Below are 27,982 nucleotides of genomic sequence, written 5' to 3'. Positions count from 1 at the left end.
CTTTCACTTACCCCCCTGCTCTTCCAATTCCCCCTGCCCCCCCCCAAAAAAAAACTGATAGTGAGAAGAAATATGAAGAAGACTGGATCTGAAGCTGGTAGAAAGGCATCCAATCATCCTCCTAATATCTTATAGAGCTGGGATGGGGTGACAGGGCTAAAGAAGGACTCGGGACAGGCGAAGAGATAGAACAGTTTGGAGAGGTGTAAGCACGTAGCAAGGGACAGTGGGGATGTGATGATAGGATTAAGGAAAAGATATGAAAAAGTTGAGAGAGGAATATTTGGAAAGAGAAGACAGGATGGGGAGAATTGGGTGGCTTTCTACTCAGTTTCCAATGTACTCCTCTTCTTTCCATTTCCTTTTATGGTCTGCTTTCTTTTTTTTTTTTTTTTGGTGGAGAAAGGAGGAAGGCAGAGGAGTAGTAGGTGGAAAGAACATATAATTTCATAGATTTTGAGCTAAAATAGACTTTAAAAGTTACTTAGTTCAATGCCTTCATTTTACAATTGAGGAAACTGAGGCCTATGAAGGGTTAAGTAACTTACCCAAGGACACAGACAGCAGAATCAATATTTGAGCCCAGGTTCTTTGACTCCAAATCCAATGATTTCCATACAGCATTGCTGTCATCCTGGGTTCAAGAAAGCTAAGTAGAGATCACGGAATATAGAATTTTAGTGAGCTAAAAGGAACCTGAGGGATCATCTAGGCCAATCCCTTCACTTTATAAATGGGGACAGTTGGGAAAGGGAGGGGGCTGGGGAGGGGTAGTTGGGAGGGTAGAAGGGGAAGGATAGTTTGGACAGGAGGGGGTAGGTGGGACAGAGCACCTGGGATAGAGAAAAGGGAATGAGGAAGAACAGTTTGGACAGGAGGGGATGGAAAGGACCAAGAAGGACAGTTGGGATGATAGCAATAGAGACAGTTGGAGGGAAAGGTCCTCAAGAAGGGTCAGTTGGGATGAAGAAAGTCTGAGAAAAGCATTTTGGGAGAAGGACATAAGTCGATATGGGGCAAATCAGAATGGTGGAAAGATGCTATCAAAGAATAACAAGGGTGGCAGTAAGCGGGGTGGATTTAGAGGGCTTAAGGATTTTTTCTATTGGAAAAATGAGCTGAGGAGGGACAGTTTGGAAATTGCAATGAGACGGTTGAGTAATGTAAATAATACGGACATGGACAGTGATCATCAGGATGACACGACAGAGACAAGACAAAGGGGCCTGGGGAGGCACAATTTGGACAGGAAGGTGCTGGTGAGAAATAAGTGGAAAAGAGGACTAGGTTTAGGGAACGGCAATTTGGAAAGGGGCTCTGTGCTAAGGAAGGACACTGGGGAAAGAGGGAGAAGACAGAAAAAGGAGAAATGGGACAAGGGCAGAGGACTGAGTAAGAATGCTTTGAAGAGGAGAAGATACAAAAGGGACAGTTGCAACAATCAGAGAGGACTAGAAAGAGACGGTTGGGAAACAAAGAATGTGATGACAGACAATTGGGACAGGAAGAAGAGAAAGAGTTGTTGGGATAGAAGGAAGACACGAAGGAACGACAACCGGGATTTAGAAAAACTTGCTATGGATAACTGGGAAAGAGGTAGGAGGCACAGGAGGGTCAATTTAAGCAGAAGGAGGGGACTGGAAGGCAGTTGGGACAGAGGGAGGAGACCAAAGAGGGAAAGTTTAGACAGGTCCAGATATCTGATAAAGGAGAACTGGGATGAGGCGATAGACTCAAGGAAGGATTCTTGGGACAAGGAGAAGAGATTGAAGAGGGATAATTTAGACAGGAGAAGGTGCCTGTCCAGGGAAAGTTGGGATGGGGTAACTGGGCTAAGAAAGGACTCTTGGGACAGGGGGAGAAGACTAAAGGGGGATAATTTAGATAGGAGGAGGTACCCATCCAGGGAGAGTTGGGATGGGGTGACATTTCTAAGGAGAGACTCCAGTGAGAGGGGGAAGAGACTGAAGGGGGACAATGTGGGCAGAAGGAGGTACCCGTCCAGGGAGAGTTGGGATGGGGTGACAGATGTAAGGAGAGACTCTAGTGAGAGGGGGAAGAGAGTAAAGGGGGACAGTGTGGGCAGAAGGAGGTGCCTGTCCAGGGGGAGCTGGGATGGGGTGGACAACCTGGGCAGGAGGTACCTGTCCAGGGAGAGCTGGGATGGGGTGACAGAACTAAGGAGAGACTCCAGTGAGAGGGGGAAGAGACTGAAGGGGGACAATGTGGGCAGGAGGAGGTACCCATCCAGGGAGAGCTGGGATGGGGTGACAGATGTAAGGAGAGACTCTAGTGAGAGGGGGAAGAGAGTCAAGAGGGACAGTGTGGGCAGAAGGAGGTGCCCATCCAGGGAGAGTTGGGATGGGGTGACGGGGCTAAGGAGGGACTCCGGTGAGAGGGGGCAGAGACTGAAGGGGGACAACGTGGGCAGAAGGCGGTGCCCGTCCAGGGAGAGTTGGGATGGGGTGACAGATGTAAGGAGAGACTCTAGTGAGAGGGGGAAGAGAGTAAAGGGGGACAGCCTGGGCAGAAGGCGGTGCCCGTCCAGGGAGAGTTGGGATGGGGTGACGGGGCTAAGGAGGGACTCTGGTGAGAGGGGGCAGAGACTGAAGGGGGACAGCGTGGGCAGAAGGCGGTGCCCGTCCAGGGAGAGCTGGGATGGGGTGACAGATCTTAGGAGAGACTCCGGTGAGAGGGGGCAGAGAGTAAAGGGGGACAGCGTGGGCAGGAGGCGGTGCCCGTCCAGGGAGAGCTGGGATGGGGGTGACGGGGCTGAGGGGGGACCTGGGCAGGGCAAAAGAGGCGCGGAACAGCAGCCTGGGGCGGGGCGTGAGGTTCAGGGGGGTGGCCCCCGAGGAGGCGCCCCCCGAGGAGGCGCAGCAGGGGCGGCGGCCGAGCGGGCCCGGCCGCGGCCCCGAGGGGGGCCCGAGGAAGGGCCGCGTGACGTGGAAGCGCTTCAGCGACAGCGAGGTGGAGGCCCGGCGGCGGCGCGCGCGGCCGGAGCGCAGGGAGGGCCGGGCCCGGCCCGGGGAGCCGCCCCCGGCGCGGGAGCGGCGGGACAGGCGCAGGCGGCGGCCGCGGGCCCAGGCCGGGAAGGGCGGGCCCTCGCCGGAGGAGGACCCCGGAGGCCGCGGGGAGCTGGGGGAGCAGCGGGGCGCCGGGCCGGGGCCCTCGGAGGCGGAGGGCGCCGGGCCGTAACCGCCCGCCCCGAGCACGCGCCGAGCACGCGCCCAGGAGCCGGGCCGTGCGCATGCGCCTGCGCCTGCGCGGCGCCCGGGGGCGCCCGGCCGGAGGCGGAACCGATTGTGACGGCGGCGGGGTTTCCGGCCGGCGCTGCCGAGGTGAGCCCCGAGAGGGCGGGGCGGGGCGGGGCGGAGCGGGGCCGGGGGCGGGGCGGAGCGGGGCCGGGGGCGGGTGACGCGGCGGCTCCGCGGGGCGGGGCGGGGCGGAGGCCCGGGGCAGAGCCGCGGCGCCCCAGCAGGAAGAGGCCCGGCGCGGGAGCGGCGGCGGCGGCGGGGGGTGCGCGAGCGGCCGCGGCTCCATCCGGCCGGCCGGCCTTCGGTCCGCCCTCCGCCATGAGCACCAAGCAGGTCACGTGCCGGTCAGTGCCGGGGAGGGGACGGGGGGGGAGGGGACGGGGGGGGGCGCGGGCGCGGCCCCCGGGGCCCCGGGGTCCCCACGCTGCCGGCGCCCTCGCGGCTCCCGCGGCCATGCGGCGGGTCGGGGGTCGCCCGAGGCCCCGCGGGGCCGCCCCTCCCCCATGCCGGTCACGTGGCGGCACGCCGGGCGCGCTTTAAGCCCGGCCCCGCCCCCCCCGGCCCCGCCCGTGACTGTGAGGTGACCCGGGGCCCCGGGGCCCCCACAGCCGAGCGCCCACCCCGGGGGCCCGCCCGGCCCCTCCTCTCTTCCTCGGTGGAATGGGGGTGACGCCGACTGCAATGATCGACGCAAATTCAATCAGTGCCCCTTAGCTTCCCATTGATTGATGCGGCCGGGCTGCCTCTGCCCCGCGTGCCCCCCATCCCCCCGAGTGACTGCAGCAGTCAGAAACCGCCTCCCGACACAGCTGGGCATCCCCAGAACTCCCCAGAACTCCCCAGAACTCTTTTTTGTTTTTTAGCTTTTTTTCCAAGGCAATGGGGTGAAGTGGCTGCCCAGGGCCGCACAGCTAGGTCCTTATGAAGTGTCTGAGGTGGATTTGAACTCAGGCCCTCCTGACTCCAGGCTGGCACTCTATCCACGGTGCCACCCAGCTGCCCAGGGAACTTCTTATTCTTTCCAGGGGGCGGGAGCTTGTTTGCAGTAAGCCCCTTTGCTAGACCTCCCACTCCTGGTTGGCTGCATCTCAGTGACGGCAGGGGCCAGCTGTGCCCGCTTCCCTGGCGCACCCGCTTCCCTGGCACACCCGCCGGGCTCAGAGGCCTGTGAAGTGTCTCGCCCAGCACCCATCTTCAGAAGACACGCTGGTAACAAGCCGCCGAGGCAGCGCCCGCTGCTTCTCTCCCTTGCCCTGTGCTTCGCTGTGCCCACTCACCCAGGCCCACTCACACTCTCTCTGTTGAGCTTTGAGTGGGCTACAACTTGAATCCACCCTCCCTCTTCCCTCCAGTTTTTGGTTAGTTCTCCAGAGCTGAGCTCTAGTACCTCCTCCTCTATCAAGGACTGTTGGGAAGGAGTCCCTGGAGTGTCTTTCCTGCTGTGCTTAGTTAGAAGGGGCAGAATTAGAAGGAAAAGGGATGTTGCAAATAAGTCATTTAGACTCGAGAACACATTAACAGGAGCTAAACCAAAGGGGAATTTACCTACAAGTGGAAGTCTGTGATTGGATACTGGATCATGCCTGCTCAGATGTATTTTAGAAGGAGATGTGGTCATATATGCATTGGGACTAAATGGTTCTTGAAGCTGGTTTCAACTTTGTCCTTCTGTTATTCTATGAAAGCTTTGATTCCCAAGTGGAAAATAACCTTTCTTGTTGTGGACCAGAAGAATTTTATTGTACAATTGTTTTTCAGTTATGTCTGACACTGTGATTCCATTTGAGGACTCACAAATATTATTTCATATGAGCCCCCAGTATTCTTGGGAGGGAAGTGCTGTTATCTCCATTTTACAGATACAACACTGAGGTCAGAACAAGGTAAAAGATCTTGTCAAAAGTCTCACAGCTAAAACTGTCCAAAGCTGCATTTGAACTTGGGTCTGCCTGACTCTAGGGCCTGGGCTCTATCCCTGTTATTCTCTCAAGAGCTTTCTTGGCATTGCTCTGTTGTGTGTGTGTGTGTGTGTGTGTGTGTGTGTGTGTGTGTGTGTGTTGCATGCCCATTCTATGTCAAACTCCACACAGAACAAGTAACTGGTGTATACTTTCTGGTCTTAAGATGCTGCAAGTTTAAATACTGTGAGATCACATCTAATATATGGAAAGCAAGGTTAGGGGTGGCTGGGTATTCTTGATTCCAAGGCTGTTGGTTAAACTTTACTCTCTATGTACTTAATGTCTTTTGAATTGAAAGGTAATGAGAATTGAGGATAAAAATTGATTGAATTTGCATATATAATTGTAATTAGCATTATTCCTCATTTTACCAAGGAAAAGTGACAAAAGTGACCTGACTGGGTTCACACACACACCTCTATGTTCTGGCACAACTACTTTTATCTATCTCATGCCACAAATATTTATTTATAATTGCTCAAGACCAGACCCTGGGGATAAAAAGAAGAAAAACAAATTTCTGTCTCCAAGGAGCTAGCTTTGTTGCTGGAGGGAAAACCATAAACCCCATAAATTAAGGCAGAGTCATTTCTTGGGAAAGACACTAGCTGATGAGAGGTTGAGGCCAGGACTCCTGTAGGAGGTGACCCCTGAAGGGATCTTGAGGAAAACAGTAATTCCACAAGTTAGAGGGGGAGTGAGCAAGGGAATAGTAAATTCTAGACTAAGGGTATACAGTTAGTATAAAGGCATGGGGGGGGGGGGAAGTGGTGTGTTGCCTACAGGAATCAGTAAAATCTGCCAGTCTGCCTGAAACATCAAGTAATAGAAGGAGTGAGAATATGTATGAAGCTTGGAAAGTCAGGCTAGAGACAGATTTAGTAAGAAAGACCTGGGTTTTAGAAATACCAAAAGAAGGGAGAGACTGGAGGGAGGGAGACCAATTAGAAGGCTATTTAGAATAGTCCTGGGAAGACAGCATTCATAGTGAGAGGTACATCAAAGTGAACAGTATTGGAATTGGGAGTGAGGGACAATGGACCAGGTGCAGAAAATGATATATTGTAGAGGGAGGATTAGCAAGCTGCTGGAAGGAAGAGGCAAGGATGTGAACTAGGGTGACTGTAGAAAGGTGGTATCAATAGATGTTGAGAAATAGCGAGGTGCGTTTGGGGGGTTAAATGTTGAGTCTAGAATAACTCAGTGAACAATTGATAATACGGAGTCAACAAGAGTTGATTTGTGAGTCACCTGCATAAAGATATTGTTGAGCCAAGGGAATAGAGAATAAAGAATAAATGAGATGACCAGCGAACCAACATGGAACATACCACTGTAGGACCATAATTAGAGAAATAGAAACTATACATGCGTGTTGTAGAATGTCTAGAGAAGGTTTTTGGTCTATTAGTAACTTTGGTGTAAGTTTCAGGATTAACCCAAGCACTCTTGGGAGCTTCAGAAAGCCAGAATAAATTGGTTTTATAGAATTCCTTGTTTTATCGAGTTAAAAGATTGATCATATGGGTCTGTTAGAAATTCTGAGTATAGATTTGGGGGACTTGAACTGGAACTTTTTGAGTCAGGTGGCAAGAGGTTAGAAAGGTGGGCCATTAGGTTAGCCAGATTTGGGGTCTTTTAAGTGTGACCACTGCTACTTTGGTTATTTGGCCTTAGGCAAGTCCAGGCAGTTTAACCTTTCAGTGCCAGAGGAAAGTCCTCAGACTTTTAGGTGGAGAACAGTTAATAGGTGAAGAGAGTTCTTGGAGCTTCTTTCTAAATGGTACCCAAAATGATACTCGTTCTAGAAAATACTTATTTCTAATTTTAAATTGTAATTTATTATTGCTTTCCAGAATACTAATAGTCATAATAAGAGCACTAAAGTGACTTTAGGGACCAGTGCACTGAGCCCAAATCAAGACAATCTGAGTTCAAATGTGGCCTTTAAATATTAGAATGTGACCCTGGGCAAGTCACTTTCTGTTTGCCTTCATCCACTGGAGAAGTGGCGAAGCATTCTAAGGATCTATAGACGGTCCATAGATGGTGTTGGTGTTCCATGGTCCGCAGGAGTTGGATATTACTAAATAATTGTCACTTGACTGTCTTTGTGACCTTTAGTTTCCTTATCTGTAAAATAAATTGAATGAGGCAATCTCTGAGATGCCTTCTAATATTACATCTGTTTTGTAATCTCTGCTGATCTTTCAGCAGCCCTCGATTAAACAAGGCCATAAGTTAGTGACTGAGAATCAGAATAAAGGATTTGTCTAATCTAGTAAATGGTGAGGCTGGAGTTCAACCCAGGTCTTTCTGACATTCAGACCTAGTCTTTTGTCACAGAGTCTGTGCTGAATTTCTTTGATGGATTGGTGATCTTATTGAGCAGTCTCTGGACATCCACAGGAATGTCCTTGTACTGAAAATTGTTGAATCATTTACCTATGTATTAGACTCTTTTTTTTTGTCAGTAGGCTTGGTTTGATCTCTTTTGTAGAATTTAGCTTTGCACCCTTCATTGACAGTTTGCTGCAGACTTCCCAAGTGGTAATTTTAACAAACATTAAGAGAGAAAAAGAGACTAGATAAAATTCAACCTGTATTCATGCACAGCAAACAAGGCAAAGAAACAAATTTAACCTCAATAATTTAGACTTGGGTAGGGAAAAAACCCATGACTGAAATACAGCTCTGGAATGATTTTAACTTACCCAAAAGGAACAGAATATAGTGTGAGAGTGGAAAGAGGGTGTGCGATCAGGTGTATTTGTGAGAAAATGCAGGAATTTAGTGAGGAAGCATGGCAGATACTAACGTTTGGGTTAAGATAAATAATTTTCTCTTCAGGGACTTATGAGAAATAATATTGTTAGCAGACCTGGTCATAAAAGGACAAAATTGAGAGATACTTAGTATAGAGGTGGATATATAGTAGTGGTTGTGGGCAGTGAAAATTATTAGATGTATGTGGAAATGAAAGAATTCAGAGATAGATAAAGAATGACTAGATGTCCCTCAGCAGCAGCTGTGCCACATGACTCCCCTGACCCTGGAAATGACTTGACCCTAGGGAGGCAGTGGCCAGGACTTCTTATTGCAGCTGAAAGGAACCTGTCACGAGAAGGTGGGATGTAGGAAGGATTTTGGACCAAGAATCCATGTGAATGGAACTTGGGTATAAACTCACCCTGGTCCAGAAGATGTTTTTACCCCGCAGAGTATTTTTGCTGCCATGAATAGAATTGGACAGGCTTAGCTGATATGGGCCTGGAGAAAGTGGTAAGGACTTCCATCCTATCCATCCTTCTACAACACCATTCCTTCTTAGAACATGAGCTAAGAAAAAAGTGACTTGGGGACCCTGGGTCTTGGGAGAGCATCTTTCAAAAGATGGGTTGGATCCTGTGAACAAAAATTATACAGCCAAAGTCTACCCAATAGGGATGGGAAGAATGAAATTCTGAAGACACTAAAACAGATCCAGTGAAGAGGAAGGGGGAGAATTATCTAAAGGGACCAATGTGGATGCAGTACAGACATGTGCAGAAGATGGTCACCAGGGCAGGTAAGAGAGGACAGCTGCAGAAGCACTTCATGTTGCTCTAAGAATTCGATCAGAAATGATATGGCTCAGAATGAGTGAGGAAATCTAAGAGCAGGGGAGGGAGGGTAGAGGAGGGGGGAACATGGCATCTGTTGACATTGTTATTGGGGAAAAGAAGAGGATCAGAGGAGAGATAGGCCCACTGCCCAGGGCTTGTGGGATGTTGGTGCCTGAGAGACCTTGTAGCTGCACAGTTCAGACTTTGCTTTTGTTTTCTTTGCCCAAAAGGAGAATATTTGGGCTAGAAAGGATTTATCAAATGAGTTCAGTTCTTCAGGCCTAGACAGAATATGTGCCTGAGTATTGGAAGAACCAGCAGAAATAATTTCTGAGATGTTGTCGGTTGACTGGTGGAGAGCCAGAGAAGGGTGCTCCAGGGCTAGACGGGTCCTGGTTGTATAAAAAAGGAGGAGAGTGAGTCCTACAAATTCCAGGCCCCACCTTTTAAAGCAGGTGCTATCACGATCCCCATTTATAGAGGAGAAAACTGCAGCTAAGAAGTTAAGCAACTTGCCAAGTGTTGCACAGGATCTGAACCCAGGTCTTCTTGACTCCAAGTCAGTACTTGTCCTATTACAGATTTGGTAGGTGACTATCTAGACTAGGAGGGCTATGATTCCAAAGAGCCAGCATATACCTGCAGCAACAGTAGATCATACCAAGCTAACCTCATTTCCTTTTTTACTAGTGACAGTTTATGGAACTGCTAAAGATGATACCTAGAGTTTATCACATCATTTGACAGAGCCTCCCAGTTTATTTTTGTGGACAAGATGGATGGAAAACAGTGGGCTAGATATTTCCAGTTCATTTTAGGTGGACTTGGAACTGTGGTTGGGTGGCCAAACCCAAAGAGTAGTTATTGGTTTAATGTCCACTTAGGAGATTGCCCCCATTGGAATTCACCAGGATCTTTTCTTGATCTTGCCAAATGCTGTTTTACCTTTTTTAGCAGTAAGGGATAAATACATAAATAAATTTGCTTATCAGATGTACAGAAGATATAGAGATGGGAGGGATAGCTAATATGGAATATGTGATAAGAATCAGAATTTGAAAAGATTCAGACCAGCTAAAATGTTGGATCATACCTATTAAGAGAAAATTTAATAGGGAAATGTGAGTATGAATTTTTTGAACTTTTATAATATGGACAAAGGCATGACTAGATAGGATCTAGGAGATCTGGCTAGGGAGCTGGAGGGGCTCAGTTGAGTCTACAGTGTGTGAGAGGAGTCTGTTTACAAAAACAACTAATGTCCAGGATGAGGGAGGAAGAGGGAGAGAAGGGAGCTAATGGTCTTGCCCTCCAACTTTGGTATTGTAGTCAGCTCTACATATCACATTTTAAGAAGGATAGTCTCTGAGAGTGTCTTGAGGAAGGTACCTGAGACGGTCAAGGACCTTAAGATCATGCCAAGGGGTGGCTAGGTGGCGCAGTGTATAGAACACCGGTCCTGGAGTCAGGAGTACCTGAGTTCAAATCCGGCCTCAGACACTTAATAATTACCTAGCTGTGTGGCCTTGGGCAAGCCACTTAACCCCATTTGCCTTGCAGAACAAAAAACAAAAACCAAAACCTAAAAAAAAGTCATTCCAAGAAGGATCTGTTGAACAAAATGAAGATATTTAGCCTGAAAAGAGGACTGGGTATCTGTATGTGGGGAAAATGATCACTGTTTTCAAGTGTTTGAAGGGGGTGGTCTTCTTGAGAAAGGATTAGCTTTGTTCTCAGTTGCAGAACCAGGAGAATGGGTCAGTTGAAGTCAAAAAGTGGATGATTTAACTTTCTGTGAAGAAAAACTTTATAGCTATTGGAATTCTCCCAAGGTGGAGAGCAGCCTCTTGTGTCAGCAAAAGCTGGGTGAACCCTTTTTGGGTAGGATTAGTGGGGGACATTTTTGTGTGTTTTGGACTGAATGGTCTTTGACATCTCCTTGGAAATTCTGCAACTTCTGTATGATTCATGGATCTTAACAGTCTAGGGGAAATGTGTTATATAACAGATTACTCACATTTATTTCTTTGCCATTTTTTACATGATACTCCATGGAGAAAAAGAAAATGAAGGGCTGTGTGGAAGCTTAGAGATTTGGTTCTTTAAAACTACATGGGCCATTTTAAGCTGTAACATTACCCCATGTATCCTTCTCATGAAGATGTGGGCATTCCCTGTTGTCTTACTTATTTCTTGCTTTGTACGTTCTTCTTAAAAACTGGAGGAAGAAGGGATGGTTTTCAGATAAAAATGCATTGTTGATTTCTAGAGAGTAGAAAAGAATCCAAGGTAAATTAGATACTTATCAGGCCTAACTTTAGTAGGGGAGATAGTAAAGATGGAGAGGAATAACCACTGAGCCTAGGAATCAGGATACCTGGATCCTCAGGTAAGTTAACACTTTCCCTTCTCTGACCTTCAGTTTCCTTGACAGTTAAGTGAAAGGGTGAGACTAGATTTTTCAGTTCTGAAGGTCTATGAAATCCTATAGTAATCTTCAAGGGCAACATTTCTCAATCTAAATTATCCCGTGGACTGAAAAATGCAGTGAATTTGTCAGGATCGTGACTCCTCTATAGTCTGATCTTTGTCCCTAGGTTTCATTCATCCATTAGGTCTCAGGGCAAATGAGGGAGACTGATAGTTGGGTAATTCACTCTAGGGATGGTGGGTCTAGAAATGAAATCAGTCTGTCTTTATCAAGGCTACAGGATGCAGGAAATTGCACAGGATGATTGAAGTGATCATATTTTTAAGAGGTAAACCTTTTTTGGTATTGGGAGGTTAGCTTTATGGGTAGAGGAACAGAGTGGGGTTTGAAATACAACACTAATCAGAAGTTCCTATCAAGTCTTTCATCATTGGGTGATGTAGACATTGGATGAAACACCTTTATGAGGGATAGAACACTGAGGCTCAGGAGGCACTTGGAAGGAAGACCTGGGTTAAAAATCTTGTCTCATATCTTACTAGCTGTGCACCTCTTGGCAAGTTGAAAGATCAGAAAACACTTGGATAATAGTGTTGAGATTTCCTTCTCTTCCTTAATTCTGAGGAGTCTGATAACAGTAGCAAAAGCCAATGAAGTAACATCTCAGACTTTAGCAAGGAGTGTCTATGTTGCTTCTTTTCAACCCTGGGTAACCCTAACCTTTTACTTCTGTGACTACTTCCATATCAGATGTATGCTTTCAGCAATAATCCTTGTAGTCATTATTTATTTCCTCTCACATTCACTTACTTCCATTCTCTTTAGACCCTTCCACTTTGTCTTCACCACCCCCCCATGACCTGGACTCAGCTCCCTACTCACCTTACTCTCACAATTCATTCTCTATATGTAAAATATTTGCACTTTTGTCCTGTCTGCTTTGCCATTGTTAGACTTTGGGTTCTCTTTCTGGCCTTGGTGCCTCTTCACTTTTCTATATGTACTCTCACTTTGGGCAGTCTTGGCCATCCCATTTCTTAAATGAATTATCTTTACCTAGTGATTCCCCAAATGGCACCTCCAGCTCTACTCTATCCTCCAAGTCACAGGTCCTTCTCTTGTTTGATTACAGATAATTCTTGCTAGGATGTAAATCCAACTTTACATAAAAGAATTCTGAAAGAAATCAGCATTCATTGTTAACTCTATAGTACCTCACAGATTTTGTTTACATATTGTGTATGTCCACTTGAGCACTAGAATCACAAAGTTGAGTAACTGCATCAGAGATAGTCTGTGGTGTTCTCATTAAATCTGCTCAGCTACTTCATATTATAGTGAATATTTTACTTTTTACTCTTGTTAGTGCCTGTCTATTGTGTCAAAACAAGAAGAGAAGTGAAAAATGCATTGAATATTATGTTTTTAAGATAACATCTTGGAGAGTGGATTATTTTGTTATTGAGTTATATGACTGACCATTGTTTCTTTTATAGAGACATTGTGTTAAGAGAATATAACATACACATACAGTATTGTATGTGCACATACATTTAACAGATTCAGCAAACATTCATTACTTTGTTCTACTTTGTTCCTAACAGGAAACCAACAGAAAAATTAAAAACTTTAAATTATTATAGTTGAATTTTCTTGACAATTTTTTTCAAAGGAATAAAAGTTATTTAGAGTATTTTATTTTTTCCCACTTAACATGTAAAAACAATTTTTAACATTGATTTTTAAAACTTTTGAGTTCCACAGGAGAACATTGTACATATTAATAGCAATACCGTGTGATGATCAAGTATGATAGACTTAGCTCTTCTCAGCAATACAGTGATCAAAGAAAATTCTAAAATTTGACTTGTGATGGAAATGCTTTCCATATCCAGAGAAAGAATTATGGAGTCTGAATGCAAATCAAAGCATACTAGTAATTTTTATTAAATCCTATTTAATTGCAACAGGTGAAGAAATAAATCTTGTTTGAGATTATAAGTCTTTTCACTCAAGTAAGATCATATACTCAGTGATATGTATTTGGTAGAACCTATTTGCATGAAAGGACATTTTCAGAGATGAAATACATAAAATCTCCTTATAGATGAACATTTGTAATTTCTTTTTGATAGGGAACAAAACTTTGAACCCAAATTAAATGACATCTCCCCCCAAATAATTAGTAGATTTAGATTACATTGTGCTCTGCTAAAATTATTATATTCTGAATTTCACCAATTAAAAAATTTGTGAAAAATTTCTTGTTATATATAACAAGTTACCTGCATTATAGTCTCAATTTTGCCTCTTGACCTGCAAAGTTTAAAATAATTACCGTCTTACCTTTTATAGGAAGTTTTCTGACCCCTGCTCTAGACCAGTGGTTTCCCATCTATGTCATTTGTAAGTGGTCTGTGAATTTACAAATAAGCAACTCTTATCTTCTGAAGACTGTCTCCCTTATGTGAGTCTGTAGCAAAGGAGTTCTTGCCCTCAAAAATTGGGAAGCACAGTCTAGGCCAAACTAAAACCTTCCTAGTAGTGATTATGTTTAAAAGATTTTGTGGCCTTGGTTTATTAAAGATTGTATCTGGCACTTCTTGAGTCACTTTTAGTACTAAGTATAAAATAATAATGTTACTAAAAAATTTATGCATGAATATATGTAGATATATATATACACATATAAATTTATATATGTTCATATACATGTGTGTATTGTATATATGTGTTGTGTATGTTATGAGGGGAGGGTGTATCCTGAGGTGATATTTTAAATTTTTCCCTGCTCAAACATCTTTAGCAGTTCTAGGATAAAACAGAAAAGACATCTGGCATTTAAAGCAATCCATAATCTGCCTCCCACCTACTTTTCCATAGTTCATAGTATTGCCCTTTAGAAATTATACAGATTACAGATTTTCTTGTAACAGAGTATTTTGTTCTTTTCTAAACTGGGCTTTTTTGTTTTTTTCTAACTGTTTTTGGCCTTTGTGCATCTGAGAACCAGTATATGCTCCTCACATCTTAGAATCCTTAAGTCCTTCAGGACCTTAGTTCAGGTGTTGTCTCCTTGATTCCTTAATCTTGCCTTGAATTATTGGTGCTTATTTTGTGTTACACTATACTGATTTATGTGCCCATTAAATCCCAAGGATAATATCAGTTATTTTCATATATCTGCACAGTATCTTTCATTCAATAGGTAATGTTTGTTTTGATAGAATTACTAATAGTTGTAAAACTGACTTAATCTATCAGAAATTAGACCAGAATATGGTCCCCTTCAAAGAAGTTACCTTGAGAGATTATCCACTTATTCCAATATTTATCTAGTGCTGAAATATCTTTTATGGGAAGAAGGGATCATGGTTGTCCTTCCCTGACTTTATTATTTTTAGAAGGTTAGGGCCATATCCCCATTCCTCATGTATTTCTTGCTTAATCCCTTAACAAAGGATTAGAGGAATGAATGAAAGATCCTTAAATCTTGTTTGATCTGTTGCTATTCTCAGCCAGTGTTTCCTCTTGGCAGGAATGTATTCAAATCTCACTTTTATCTTCTGTGAAAAGACCTTTGTCTCAAGGTTTCCAAGCTTTTTCAGGTTGCAGAGGGAGTGATCTTTCATTTTGCTAGATTGGGATTTGGTAAAATGTTTGTATTATTCTGCTAAAGGGTATGAAAAGATTTCAGGATCACTTTTGAAAGTGATTTCTGGTCAGTAGGAAAGTGGTAAGGGTTTGCTATTGGGTCTTAGGCCAGTAACTCCCCTCAGCAAAATGAGAAGATTGGATGAGGCTTTTGAGGTTTCCTTTGGTTCCAAACTCCTGTGAAGGTTATTGTGGAGGCTTGGTCCTCAGCCTTATCTTTTTTTCACTGTCATAGCTGCAGTAATTTCCTCCCCCTTGGGGCTTTCACAATGTAGTGATCTTTTAGTAGATGGTACATTCTCCTGTTCATTCAGTCATCCAACAAGGTTGTACCCAGGAGCATGCCAAGGTGCTGTGCTCAGTGCTGTCTTTTGAGGCATGCAGGAACCCAAGAGACAGCCTCAACCCTCAGCAAATTCACAAGGAATGTTGCCTTGTCCAGAGGAGAGACTTGGTGTTTGTGAAGTTGAAAATGGTTGGAGGACCAGAAAATAAAAACCAGTTTATTATTATAATTTACATGCTACTTTAGCATAGTTTTTCAAAGGCAGTTGCTACGGTTGCTGAATGAATGCTTTAGGTTCCTGAGAGACAGATCATGGGCTGAGAAGTCAGTGATCAGTAAGCACTTATTACATTCCTTGTTCTATGGTAGGCACTGAGCTAACTCCTAGGAGTACAGAAAGCCAGGAACGTGCCCTCAGGGAACTTTGCCTGCCAAGCAGGGTGATGACTTGAAGCTCTTTAGGCAGCACAAGAGGGAGTAGATGAAAGGGGAACTGGAGGGGGAGGGCTGGGGGATCAGGGAATAATGGGAGTATTATTGGAAGGGCTGGGGGAATGGAAAGGACATTTCAAAGGTGTACTATTCATATGTTTGAGGTTTTTTTTTGTTTTGTTTTATAAAGAGCCATAGGAAGGGCTGATTCACTGCTTCCATCCATTATATTGATGATTCACTATATTGTGTTTTGTCTTTATGTTCCAAATATGATAAAAAGTCTGAATTCTTGAGAAGTTTGTGTGATTAAAGGATTCCTTTAAATAGTAATTTTTACTGTGATTGGAGAGCAACTAGGAGGCATCATGAATAAAGCACCAGGCCTGGAATCAGGAAGATCTGAGTACAAATCTCTCCTTAGACACTGACTAGCTGTGTGACCCTGGACAAGTCACTTCACCCTGATTGCCTCCATTTCCCTCATCTGTAAAATAAGGTGAAGGAAATGGCAAACCACTCCAGTATCTTTCCATGAAAACCCCAAATAGAATCATGAAGAAGTGAACATCACTGAAAAATGACTGACTGAATTTAAACCAATAATAGATGACACATAGCATTTTAAGGTTTACAGAATACCTCAATTACATCACTTGGGGAATATAACAATCCTGTGAGATAGGTACACCACATCAATTAGTATGCCATTTTTACAGATGAAGAAATTGAGGCTTGGAGAATCAAGTGACTTAGCCATGCCCCCCATGTCAGAGGCTGGACTAGAACTCAGGTCTTCATGACTTTGTTACTGTTGTCATGTGTAACTTGTCATTTTACACGTGAGGATTGAAGATCAGGTCAGATGTATTTTGCCTCTAAGAGCTGCTCCTTGGTTCTTCTTTCTCTGCAGGTATTTCATGCATGGTGTATGTCGTGAAGGGAGCCAGTGCTTGTTTTCCCATGACTTATCAGCAAGCAAGCCATCTACAATCTGCAAGTTCTACCAGAAAGGCTATTGTGCCTATGGATCTCGTTGCAGGCAAGAGCACCTCTGGGACTGGGGCTCCTAAAGCCTTTAAGTATGACAGTGCCCAGAGAAGGAGAAAGGAGCTACAATCACTTGAATCCTCCTAGTGGATCTGAGTTGGGGCGGTAGAGGTAATGGATGGGGGTGGGGGGGAAATCTTCCTGAGCAAGTACTGACAGCTTTCTGTCTTTTAAGCAAAAGTCCCCTCCCCCTCTACCCCTTAAGAGGGTATAGCTCACTACAGTTGTCCTGTTGAGAACCCCTTTCTTGAAACCTCTTAAATAACTGGAACTATTATTTTCCAGACAAGATATTAACCATTATTTTGGAATTATAATCTTGGGACTTCCTGGAAAAAGAAACTTCAAATTAGTTTTGGGATTTTGCAGGAAATAAAAACTTCATAGTGAACTCTTTTTTTTTTTAATAGCTATTCCAATTGTTCTATGGTCATCACATTGAGTCTGGAGAGTCATCTTCAAATTCACTTACAGATCTAGTGTGCTTTAAAAATCACTTAACAGAACCAGGTTTTTTTTATCCTCTCTAGTTATTTCTTAGTTTAAAAAGCTTCATTTCCCAAGGGGTTTTAGATTTGTATTATTTTATATTCATAAATATTCATGGATTCTGAGATGTGACCTAGTTAAGATCCACATAGCCCTGGACCTGGGTCAAAACTCAACTGTATTACATGGGCAGCTTATGAGTCAATGCTAAGTGATGGATGTTCCTTTTGGGCTGAAGCTCCAGAGCATTAATGTCTTCATTTATTAAGTTCTTCCTGGGTTTCAGGTACTACAACAATACCTGTTCTTTCAGAGCTTCCATTCAGTCAAGGGAGGTCACAGGGTGTGATTTGGTGAGGGATCAGGCAAGGCTTTGGGATTAAAGAAAGAGAGGAATTCTATGAAGCTAAGGTGGGGAGGGTTGAGGGAGTGAATTCTTGGAGGAGGGGACAACCGGTGAGTGATAATGCTCAATGCAGCCTTCCAGAAGGAAGTAGAATCCTAGATGTCTTGGATTGGCCTGCATTAGTGTCAGTCATTGCTAAACCAGCATTTTAATCATAGGATCATAAAATTTAGAACTGGCAAGGGTTCTTGGAGACCCCTAATCCAACATCCTCAGTTTTGTACAGATAAGGAAATCGATGCCCTGGATTTTAAGGGTCTTGGCCAAAGGGGACACTGTGGAAAATAGAGGCCAGATTTAAACTTGGGTCTCCTGGATCCAGAGCAGTTGTTCTTTAAATGACTCACTCCGTTGTGGGGCTGAGAGATTTACCAAGATCTTGACTCTTAAAGATCTGGGAGTAGAGAAGGTAGTGTGTATTATCACCCCCATTTATAAATGGGGAAACAACCACATAGAGTTAATTTCTGAGCCTCACGAGAGAAGCTGGAGGTTGCAGACTCGATGTTGGTGATGAAGGGTACACCCAGAAGCCAACGCTGTTCCTTTCCTAGTTAAGGAGTGTTTTTGATTTTAGTTGTAGGTCACCTTCAAGAATTTTTTTTTTTTTCTTTTGGTTTTAGATTCTTTGCTAAGTGAGTTTTCTTCCTATGCCCTGGTCACTGTTCTCTCCATAATGCTTGATTTTCCAGGTCCTCTGGTCCAACTGTGCCATTGGACAAATGAGGGAAACCCTCTGAGAGGGCACCAGAAGCAAGTGACAGGTGTTGACCACCATCCACGCCCTTGAGCCCTGGCCCCTTTTCAGTGGTACACAAAACATGAGTTTAGAAAAGTCTTTGTCTGGGCCCTGCTCCAGTGTATGTTGGAGAGTGACATGGCGCCAAATGTCTGTGTCCCTCTCTGTTGGCTGTTTCAGATATGACCACATGAGGCCAGTGGCGGCAGCCAGCGGTGGTGCAGCGGGGGCCGGGCCTCACAGCCTGCCTTCACCAATTTTCCACAGTGCACAGCCTCATCCAGATGTGACTGCGTCTATAATGAAAAGCAGCTCACAAGACACTGGCAAGCGCGAGAAGAGAACGCTGGTGCTTAGAGACCGGAGTGAGTGGTGGAGCCAGCGTCTGTCCTTGCTCTCTCCTTTCCTTCCCCCCTTGGTCATGGGCTTTCTGCACACCTGCTTGTTCCGAATTGTGCGTCTTTTATGGAAGAGCCTGAGGAACTGTGTTCTGCCCAGGGACCGAATACTCCTCTATGTCACCTTCTAACTTTCCTAGATAGAAAAACTGGGATGACCAGAGCAGTGTAGCTGAGTGGTCAGTAAGTCATTCCTGGCCGACCTTCTGTCTCAAGCGCACTAGCCCAGCTTGAGATGGAATGGCCTCCCTCTGAGTTTATCATCTCCATAAAATAAAAGCGTGACCTTAGAACAATTGTCATGTCAGTTGACTGTCAGCTGCCTTCTCCTTTGGTGAGTAGTCCTCTCTGGGGTGTGAAGTACTTGGGGTAAATGTGGCATCTTGTCTTGTGCCTCTTCATGGGTCCATGGTCCTTGTTTAACTGTCCTGTAGTTGGCACATATAGTCACATGCTTGGGGGCTCCTGGGAAGTAGTCTCTTTTGAACAGTTTGGGGTTCTCAGAGGGAAAGGAATTGTAGACAGTAATTTTCAGGGGTGGCACATAGCAGGAAAGGGGTTTCTGAAACACTATAAAAAGGAACAAAATTTCTCTTGGAACCTGGACAGAAGAAGATAAAATGCTCCACTGGTCAGACTGGTGGCTTGTGTCATGGATGGGGGGAGCAGAGGTGAAGCCTTATCTACCAGGGCCTGGGGCAGGGTAGCTCTGCAGAAACAAGAACCACTGAGGGCTTGCTTCAGACCCCCGGGCTAACTTCAGCTCTTTTTATATGGATGTGCCTTGGTGTGTTTTTGTGTGTTAAGATCTGTGTGGCTTAACTGAAGAAAAGAGCAGGCCTTGTGCTGTGAGTGACCTGGGAGGCTGCAGTGACTCCAACGAAAACCTGGAGATGAAGCCTCACTCCTACCTAGAAGCCATCCGGAGTGGCCTGGACGATCTGGAAGCCGGCAGCTCTGAGAGCAACGAGCAGCAGCTGTGCCCCTACGCAGCTGCTGGAGAGTGTCATTTCGGTGACACTTGTGTCTATCTCCATGGGGATGTTTGTGAGATCTGTAGGTTACAAGTCCTGCATCCTTTTGACTCAGAGCAAAGAAAAACACATGAGAAGGTAAAGAATAAAATCCTTGAATGAAACTCCCATGCTCTTTATTTAAAAAAAAGGCAAAAGAAGTGTTCTAAACTGTCTCAAGTAATATAAATTTGTCAGCTTTCCTCAATGCCCAGACAAAACTGCAGGCAACTGTGGTGCCTATGTTTCTGTGCTTAGAGCAGGGGGTGGGACAGGAGAGCAGCATTGTGAACCTGTATCTGGAATGAGCCCCAGTCTCCATATTCTATGTGAATGCTAGGGCTTGTGCAAAACAATGTTGGTTTTTTAAAAATCTATTTTTACTTAGCCCAGCAATGCAAGCCAAATCCATGTGTGCAGGGCTAGTCCAGGGAGTTGGGCAGGGTTTTGGGAGAAGGTCTTCTGCTGCCAATCCAGTCCCAGATAATAGATGGAGAGTGGAAGGAAAGTCATCAAGTCAGAACATTGAATCTTGTGATGTGAAACTTTGTGACCCCTTCTAATAACGTAATGGGTCATCCAGACCCTTTCTGTCTCTGTCTGTTGGGGCTGTTGTGAGGGTTGTGTGAGGCAGGAGACGGGGAAGCACAGAGGAGAGTCCTGGGTGGCCCCTTGGCTCTGCACCCTTTCTGGCAGCAGCAATTGGTGGTGGTGGGATCTCCCCCTGCTGAGTTCAACCCCAGTTTATGTCCTCTTCCTCTCCTCAACAAGAGGAGTCTAAAAACCCATGTCTTCCCTTGTTGGCAACACAGCTCTGCATGGCGACCTTTGAACACGACATGGAGAAAGCCTTTGCTTTCCAGGCAAGTCAGGAAAAAGTGTGCAGCATCTGCATGGAGGTGGTCTATGAGAAACCATCAGCCTCAGAGAGGAGGTTCGGGATCCTCTCCAACTGCAGCCACACGTACTGTCTCTCCTGCATCCGGCAGTGGAGGTGTGCCAAGCAGTTTGAGAACCCCATCATCAAGTAAGTATCATCCATTCCCCCAAAATGGGCTGGGCCATGGGGAGAGAGTTAGGCCTGCAGGTGGTGCTTCAGACCATCCCCAGCATGGTGAGTCTGGATAAGTCTGTAAAACGAGGGGACTGCCTACCTGAGAGGGCCATGTGTGGTGAGGACAAGGCCCTTGAGAAGTACAAACTGTTAAAGTCTATTTTGTGGGAATTTTTTAATACACAGAATATAACAGTAGAGTAGTTAATCTCATAACAGCAGCCAACTTTACATAGCACCAGGCTCGGAGCTAAGTGCTCTACAGTTAACAATCTCATTGGACCCTATTGTACAGATGAGGAAATGGAGGCAAAGTTATACTACTTAGGGGTACATATCTGGGGGGGAGCTATTTTTTAGTTTTTTTCTCTCTATCCCCCAAGGTTTCTATCTATCCTTTTTTTTTCCTCTGATAGTTTGAAAGAACAAGCAAGAAGCAGGCAATTTGGTGTAATGGAAAGAGCCTTGATCCTAGATAACAAGACTGCCTCACCAGATTCAGTAGCAGCTCTGACACATGATAGCTGTGGGACTCAGAGAGTTGTGTTTAATTTAACCTCTCTCTGAACTGGAGTTTCCTCACTTATAAAATGAGGATTGTGATCCTTAAGTACCATATTACAGTAATAGCCCTCTCAGAGACTCTTTTTCAGGATCTTTTGCATTTTTAACAGAAGACTAGAGAAAGCTTTATCTAAAGACTTTAGGATCCAGGGGGGGTGAACTAATAGTGGATTACTAAGGGAAGTAAGGGTGTTTTAGTCCAAAGGAAAAGACATTTGGAGAAGGGAGGATGTTACTGAAAGGCTGTCATGCAGGACAGGAAATAGTCTCTGAATATCTCCTCATCTGTAAAAGGAATGAGGCTTAGGGGGGTTGGAAGGGCCCTTTCAACTCCAACACAGAAGCAGGGGGAATGGGCTTTGCTACAAGATAGCAAGCCCTCGTTAAGAGATGTTTACTCCTCAGGAATCCTCAGGAAGGTGAAAGCCAAGACGTCTTCAACTTTGGAGATTTGGACCTTTTATTTGAGTTTGATGGAGGCAAGAAAGTGAGATTTTTTGATAGAAGGCTTTGCCTTGGAATCTTAAATGTTTTATTAGAGCTTATTTGAGCTCTGCTTTGATGTCTTACCTCCCCTGCTAGATCGTGAGCATACCTGGAGGGTACGCTGTGTTTGCTTGTACATCTTGGCAGAGTGCCACATACCCAGGTGATTTTTTTTTTTAGGGTTTTTTTTTTGCAAGGCAATGGGGTTAAGTGGCTTGCCCAAGGCCATACAGCTAGGTAATTATTAAGTATCTGAGGCCGGATTTGAACTCAGGCACTCCTGACTCCAGGGCCAGTGCTCTATCCACTGTGCCACCTAGCTGCCCCCCAGATTGATTTTTAAATTGAAAGTAATTGAATTTGTGTGGCCTTAGTATTCTCACCAAGTGATTTTCCATATTTCTTGATGCAGCAATATATTCTTTTTTATATATATAATTTTAAAATTTTATTTAAGGCAATATGGGTTAAGTGACTTGACCAAGGTCACACAGGTAATTATTGAGTGTCTGAGGCTGGATTTGAACTCAGGCCCTCCTGACTTCAGGGCCAGTGCTCTATCCATTATGCCACCTAGCTGCCCTGCAATAATATATTCTGATGTGGCTGCTTGGAATGGATAAAGTAACTCCAAACACCAATCCAGTTACTGCAAGGTGCTGCATATCTATACAATACTAATTTATCCTGATGTTCTTGATGCTTGTTTCAGGTCCTGTCCAGAATGCCGGGTAATATCTGAATTTGTAATTCCAAGTGTGTACTGGGTTGAAGACCAGAATAAGAAAAATGAACTGATTGAAGCATTTAAGCAGGGAATGGGGTAAGTGCCGAAGTGGCTGTTTCTTGATTGGCATTGTGTAACAGGAGGGGCCCTATGAAAGGTTTCCAAAATGAAGAACTCTGAGCCAGGACCCACTCAGGCCCCAACCCAGTCAACTCTCCTGCGGCTTTGGAGCATTCCCAAAAGCTCCCTGCCTTTGAGATGACCTTGTCACACCTGACAAGGAGAGAGCTGGCCTGGCAGGAGTGACAAACTAGATTCCTTCCAGAAAGAGTTCACTTTCATCTCTGGCCCTTCCCCTGATTTCTTATAACTTGTCTTTTCTCTTTATTTGTTCCAGTTAACCTATTGGTGAATAACTTAGCATATTAACTGTTTGTTATAGTTGTGATGGTGCTGCCTTTTTAAAAACTATCTGTGGTCACTGTGTCTTATATGTATTTCCAAGGTCTTTAGGACACAAGGCACACTGGGTCAGATTCCAGATGTCTCCTGTCAGGATTCAGTCCTTGATAGGAACAAAGGAATCTTGGTTGAGAATGTGTTAAGGAGATGTTATTCCTTAGCGTAACCCCCTTAGGAGGGTTAGTCTCTTCACCTTAGATACCTTTTTTTTTAAGTTTTGTGAGGCAAGGAGTTTGAGAAGTAGGTGTATCATGGTATCCTAGACTGACTCCAGGTTATTACCCTTTCTCTAATGGCAAGCACTTCTATACACTTTGTGCCTGTCTTTCAAGGCCTAATACATCAAACATTTTGTCCCTTTGAGATTTTTAATTGCCTTAAATCCAGTTAATGTTGGAATCTAGAATTGGGCTTTAGTGAAAGTATTCCTATAAAGAAGATTCACAATGATTAGATAATTAGTTTCATTTCTCTAGTTCATTGGATTCATAACTATCTAACCTTTGGACTGATCTCAGTTTCCCTAATATTTGAGAATGGATTTCTAGAAGAAAGTGATGTAGATGGGGGGAAAGCAGTCTGATAGATCTCCTTTTTTCTCTATGTGTGTGTGTGGGGAGGGAGGGTTACATATATGTATGCTCAGAAGTGACCTTGGATTTCCTAATGATAGACTTTTCTTAATTCTGCAGCAGATAAAACAGACTGACTTCAAAGTTTTGTGAATGCCTATGGGATACTGGGGTCTCTATGAGAATAAGAAGTAATGTGCTATTGGGGGTTATAACCATATTTCTGCTGCTGTCTCAATTAGTGACCCAAAACTAGCTGTTTCTTGCTGAGCCCCACGTTCCTCTTCTCTGATCATAAAATACTCTATTGAAGTCATTGGGTCAATCCCTGTGTTCTATGTTGAATTGTTGTATTGTCTGTAGTTCTGTTGAACATTTGACCAGTTATATCTCCATCTGTGGCTAGCCCATATCTGATCAAGTCTCTGAGCTAGACACTGTACAGTGTCTCTTGTAACTCCAAGATTTTGTTAAAAGAAAAATAAAATCTTCCAACTGCCAGATGTTACTTAGCACTTTCAGGTAAAAGCTAACCATGCTTAGGCACTGCTGGCCCAGGAAGAGCTGAGGAACTGGCTTATAGGTCAGGGAGAAGCTGAACCATCCTTGCTATTTTGTCCCCCTGCCCTTAATGTCAGGGATGGAAGCTGCCCTGTATTGAGGTTTCTAGCATGAGGATATCACAGGACTTGTGAGTTGGTATTTGGAGAGGGAAGGTTGTGGCCAGCAGGGGGTTCTTAATCATAATAAGAATAATAGTTTATTTTGAATTTATAATTGAAAGGTAAATTTCATTTTTAATAGTGAAAATAAAATGTTTTTTCCCATTTACCTTAATCAATCTCCTGAAGATCTGTCCACAGACCTTTGGTCTACTGAGTTTATTGGTTAGACTAATTGGTGGGTCAGTCTAGCCTTTGCCTTTGAACTAGAGTCTGAGCCCTAAATGCCAGATCATCTCTTTCCCATCCTTTTTAGACAAGAGATCAGACCAGAGAATAATGACCACTTTTTTGGCTTTCTTCTCAAGGAAAAAAGCCTGTAAATACTTTGAGCAAGGCAAAGGGACTTGCCCTTTTGGAGGAAAATGCCTTTATCTCCACGCTTACCCAGATGGGACAAGAGCTGAACCAGAAAAACCTCGGAAACAGCTCAGTTCAGAAGGCACCGTAAGGGTAAGGAGTGGAAAGGGTGGCAAGTGGCTGTTTCCCCTACTTGGGGGCCAAGGTTGGTCCATTAATACACCATTAGGATCTCTGTGGACCTGGATCCATCTGGGAAGCCAGCATCCAGAGAGATCAGCCAAATCAATAGGAAAAGTTGTTCTTTTTGGAGAATGTTTCTTGTTTTATTTTTTCTTTAAAAGCTATGATTTTATAATAATCATTTCCTGGTTATTTCACTGACAAGAGCCGAAATGGTTTTGGTTCCTTGGCTTATGTGTTTTTCAGTTCTTCAATTCTGTACGGCTTTGGGATTTTATTGAAGACAGAGAAAGCCGACACATCCCAGCTACTGAGGAAGATGATGTAACCGAACTCGGTGACCTTTTCATGCACCTTTCAGGAGTGGAAGAGTCTGCCTCGAATCCTTGAGAGTGAACTGAAGCCCCCTCCCCACCTCACCCCCTTACTATACATACCCTAGGCTCTCTGCCGGACCAGGACTATGTATTTAAAGAGGGTGTGCTGCAGAGTTTTACATTTACTGCAACAGTAGTTGATGTGTCACTTGGATTAAGTGAGGTTGTGCTAAACCTTTGTCTGATCCAGTCTCCATTATTACAGCAATGGAAACATTGAAGGATATAAAATAAAAAATTAACAGAAGTATATGTAATCTCCACTTTCATGGTTAATTAATTCTTCAGTTACTTGTAAGCCTCTGTATGGCTGTCAGCTGAAGACCAGACTAGCTAAGGTTGAAGTAGGTTGACCACAGCCTCCCTTGAAGATTCTCTACTAAGTATGACTTTCACTGACAAGGAGGCACCTGCACTGATGATAAAATGACAAGAGTTTTGAGAGAATCCAACCAGCCATTCATACATATGATCCCTGCCTGGTTGGTGGGGGAGAATACGAGGACGACTGTTGTGGACAGTGACTGGCAACAAAAGGCAGTTTTTCTGCTTTCTGCATCCTTTTGTCCACGTGGCATACCCCCGTAAAAACAAAACCCAATATGTGAAAATCCAGATTTACAAAAGTAAAAAAAAAAAAAAAATGAGGTGAATTCTTTGCATCCCTCCCCCTTGTGCCATCAAGCATTTTCATGATTTGACTTTCAAAAATCTGGATTTTACATCTTTTTCAGGCACACATGTCATAGAAAATAAAGTATACCTGCAAGTGTAAAATCTTAATTTGAGTTTGCCTATTAAAGCTGTTTTGATTTCTTAGGTCCGTCTGAGCTTATTTTGAGTCTCACTGAACTAATCAGCTTAAAAAAATTCCCTTTCATGGTGCTAGTGACTGTTTTGGTTCACAATGGCCACAAGGATTCCATTTTGGAAAAAAGATGCATGGTAAAAAGAGTCTACATAGTAGGGGGTAGGTAAAAGTCAAATTAAGGAGGTATCTCTCTACCTCTTCCTCAGTTGCTATTGTGAGAAGTAGTCTGCAAACAAAATGGACCCCAAAGCATCCTCTTCAAACAGCTTCTGAGGTGGAAAAAGAGGTCTCTTCATGTTATTTTGACATTGCTAAATTAGCCTCCCAGCTTAGAAAGACTGGTTTTGTTACTTATGTCATAATCATAGAAACAAATCCCACTTCAAAAGTCTTTTTCCCCAACATAGCACTGCTGCTATGACCCTCTATTCTTATGTCAAGGACATCTATTGTTGCACAGAGGGTATTCTTCCCCCACATAGGTACTTATATTCGTTTCCAGAGCAGCACTGTTTGACATCGAAAGCTGTAATCTTATACCAAAAGCGCTTTCCTTAAGCCATCTCAGGAGTTTGGTTGAAAGGAAACTTTTAAAGAATACCAGAGTGGCCAGCCCAAGAGCATATAGATGTAACACTGCCTTCCCTCCGATCCTCACCATCAAGTCCTAATTCTAAAATGAAAACTATTTTATATTTGAATTTTACTGATTCCACTTTGTAAACTTTTGATGTGTGTTTTGGCCATTTGCTAAGTTTCATGTTCTAAAATAATATGATCTTCCCATAATAAATGAAAAAGGAGACCATTAAAACCTAAATTTAACTTATTTTATTAAAATAAGATAAATCACTAGAACCATGGCTTACAATAAATTCATTTTCTCAGGAGCAATAAAAACAAAACCCAAACCATCAAGAAAAACTGTATATATTCAGTTTCCTTGTTATACGAGGTATGACTGTAAAGCAACATGACAAACGGATTTTTTGGGGGGAAGGGGGCCAGATACAAATGAAAAAAAATCAATCTTTTGAAACTCATACCTCATATAGTGCATCTCCTGGAAGACAGCTTCAAATTGGTAGGTCACTCTGCTTGCTGAGAGTGGAGAAATATACTGAGAGGAGCATAACAATTCCTCATTCAAAAGCCCGTCATTCCACAAGTGGATATCTCATTGGGTGCAAGAAATAAGTCTGTGAAGTACCAAGGTATCACTCCTTAGGTCAGTAATTGCAGCAAGGCTGTATGAGAACAGTACTATGGAGTTTATTCCTTCGCGCAATTGTTTTCTATGTGCAAAACTATCTGGTAATTTGCCATCTTCTCCAAGAGTTTTGATTCCCTGGCATGATTAACACTCATTGTAGGAACATATATCCAGAATTCATTATCCCCTTTTCTCTGGAGTTGGACTGCCATCTTTGTCCGGGAACATCCTCCTCTTAGACTGGAACTTTTCAGGATTTCCCCCAAAGAATTTTAGCCATTCTTACTATAAAAATACTAATTGATCCAACAAAAATGATCAAGAAAAAATATTGCCAAATAAACACAGCCGCCTCTGTAGAGGAAAATAAGGCTCAAGGGCATCTATTTTAAAAACGCTGACTTGTATTGCATCTTGTCTGTTAGTTATTGGTAAAATGACATCATATGACATGACACAAAATGGAAAATAGCTCACTGGGCAAACAAACAGTAGAAAAAGGCAACATGGAGTGATGTCCCTGTAGTACTTGAATTGTAGAAATTTGTAGCAGCTTTTTCTGAAGAAAAAAAAATTCATTTCATCTGTTAAGGTAAGAAAAGCAGAACTTTGGGGACTTCCTTTTGGGGGGCGATGTTGCAAGATATGCTTAGAAAACAGGGAGCCTTGTGGATGTCAGCGTGCAGGAGTTGATGTCCTCTGTGTGGGCTGCACGGTGGAGAGAGGGTTCAGAAGCACTGCGGTTGATTTTCGGTAAAGAATGTTGTAGTAACTCAATGGAAGACAGTAT

The 27,982-nt window shown here is 43.9% G+C and overlaps 2 protein-coding genes across 12 annotated transcripts in view; one reads left to right on the top strand and one right to left on the bottom strand.

The window, feature by feature from the left end:
• Positions 1-772: 772 nt before the first annotated feature.
• MKRN2 (makorin ring finger protein 2) lies at positions 773-25,987 on the top strand. 7 transcript variants are annotated; one of them, XM_074198526.1, is made up of 9 exons: positions 3,453-3,601; positions 8,663-8,786; positions 16,540-16,668; positions 18,491-18,675; positions 19,516-19,820; positions 20,534-20,748; positions 22,538-22,648; positions 24,617-24,761; positions 25,038-25,987. In XM_074198526.1, exons 3-9 carry the CDS (start codon positions 16,547-16,549, stop codon positions 25,179-25,181), a joined length of 1,227 nt encoding a protein of 408 aa, XP_074054627.1. In that variant the 5' UTR covers positions 3,453-3,601; positions 8,663-8,786; positions 16,540-16,546; the 3' UTR covers positions 25,182-25,987. The 7 variants fall into 7 exon arrangements, with proteins under 7 accessions (XP_074054624.1, XP_074054625.1, XP_074054629.1 ...); XM_074198527.1 differs by lacking the exon at positions 3,453-3,601 and adding an exon at positions 3,915-4,466; XM_074198528.1 differs by lacking the exons at positions 3,453-3,601; positions 8,663-8,786 and adding an exon at positions 3,255-3,341.
• The window catches only part of RAF1 (Raf-1 proto-oncogene, serine/threonine kinase), a 106,969-nt gene continuing 104,737 nt past the window's right edge, over positions 25,751-27,982 (bottom strand). For all 5 annotated transcript variants that reach the window (XM_074198534.1, XM_074198533.1, XM_074198531.1 and 2 more), the window contains one exon: positions 25,751-27,982. In XM_074198534.1, the coding sequence (XP_074054635.1) occupies positions 27,842-27,982 (141 nt within the window). In that variant the 3' untranslated portion in view covers positions 25,751-27,841.

The sequence above is a fragment of the Macrotis lagotis genome, chromosome 8, assembly GCF_037893015.1.
Source record: "Macrotis lagotis isolate mMagLag1 chromosome 8, bilby.v1.9.chrom.fasta, whole genome shotgun sequence".
NCBI classification, from domain to species: Eukaryota; Metazoa; Chordata; class Mammalia; order Peramelemorphia; family Peramelidae; genus Macrotis; species Macrotis lagotis.
The sequence above is the reverse complement of the archived record's forward strand: the minus strand, read 5'-3'. Positions and strand labels throughout refer to the sequence as shown.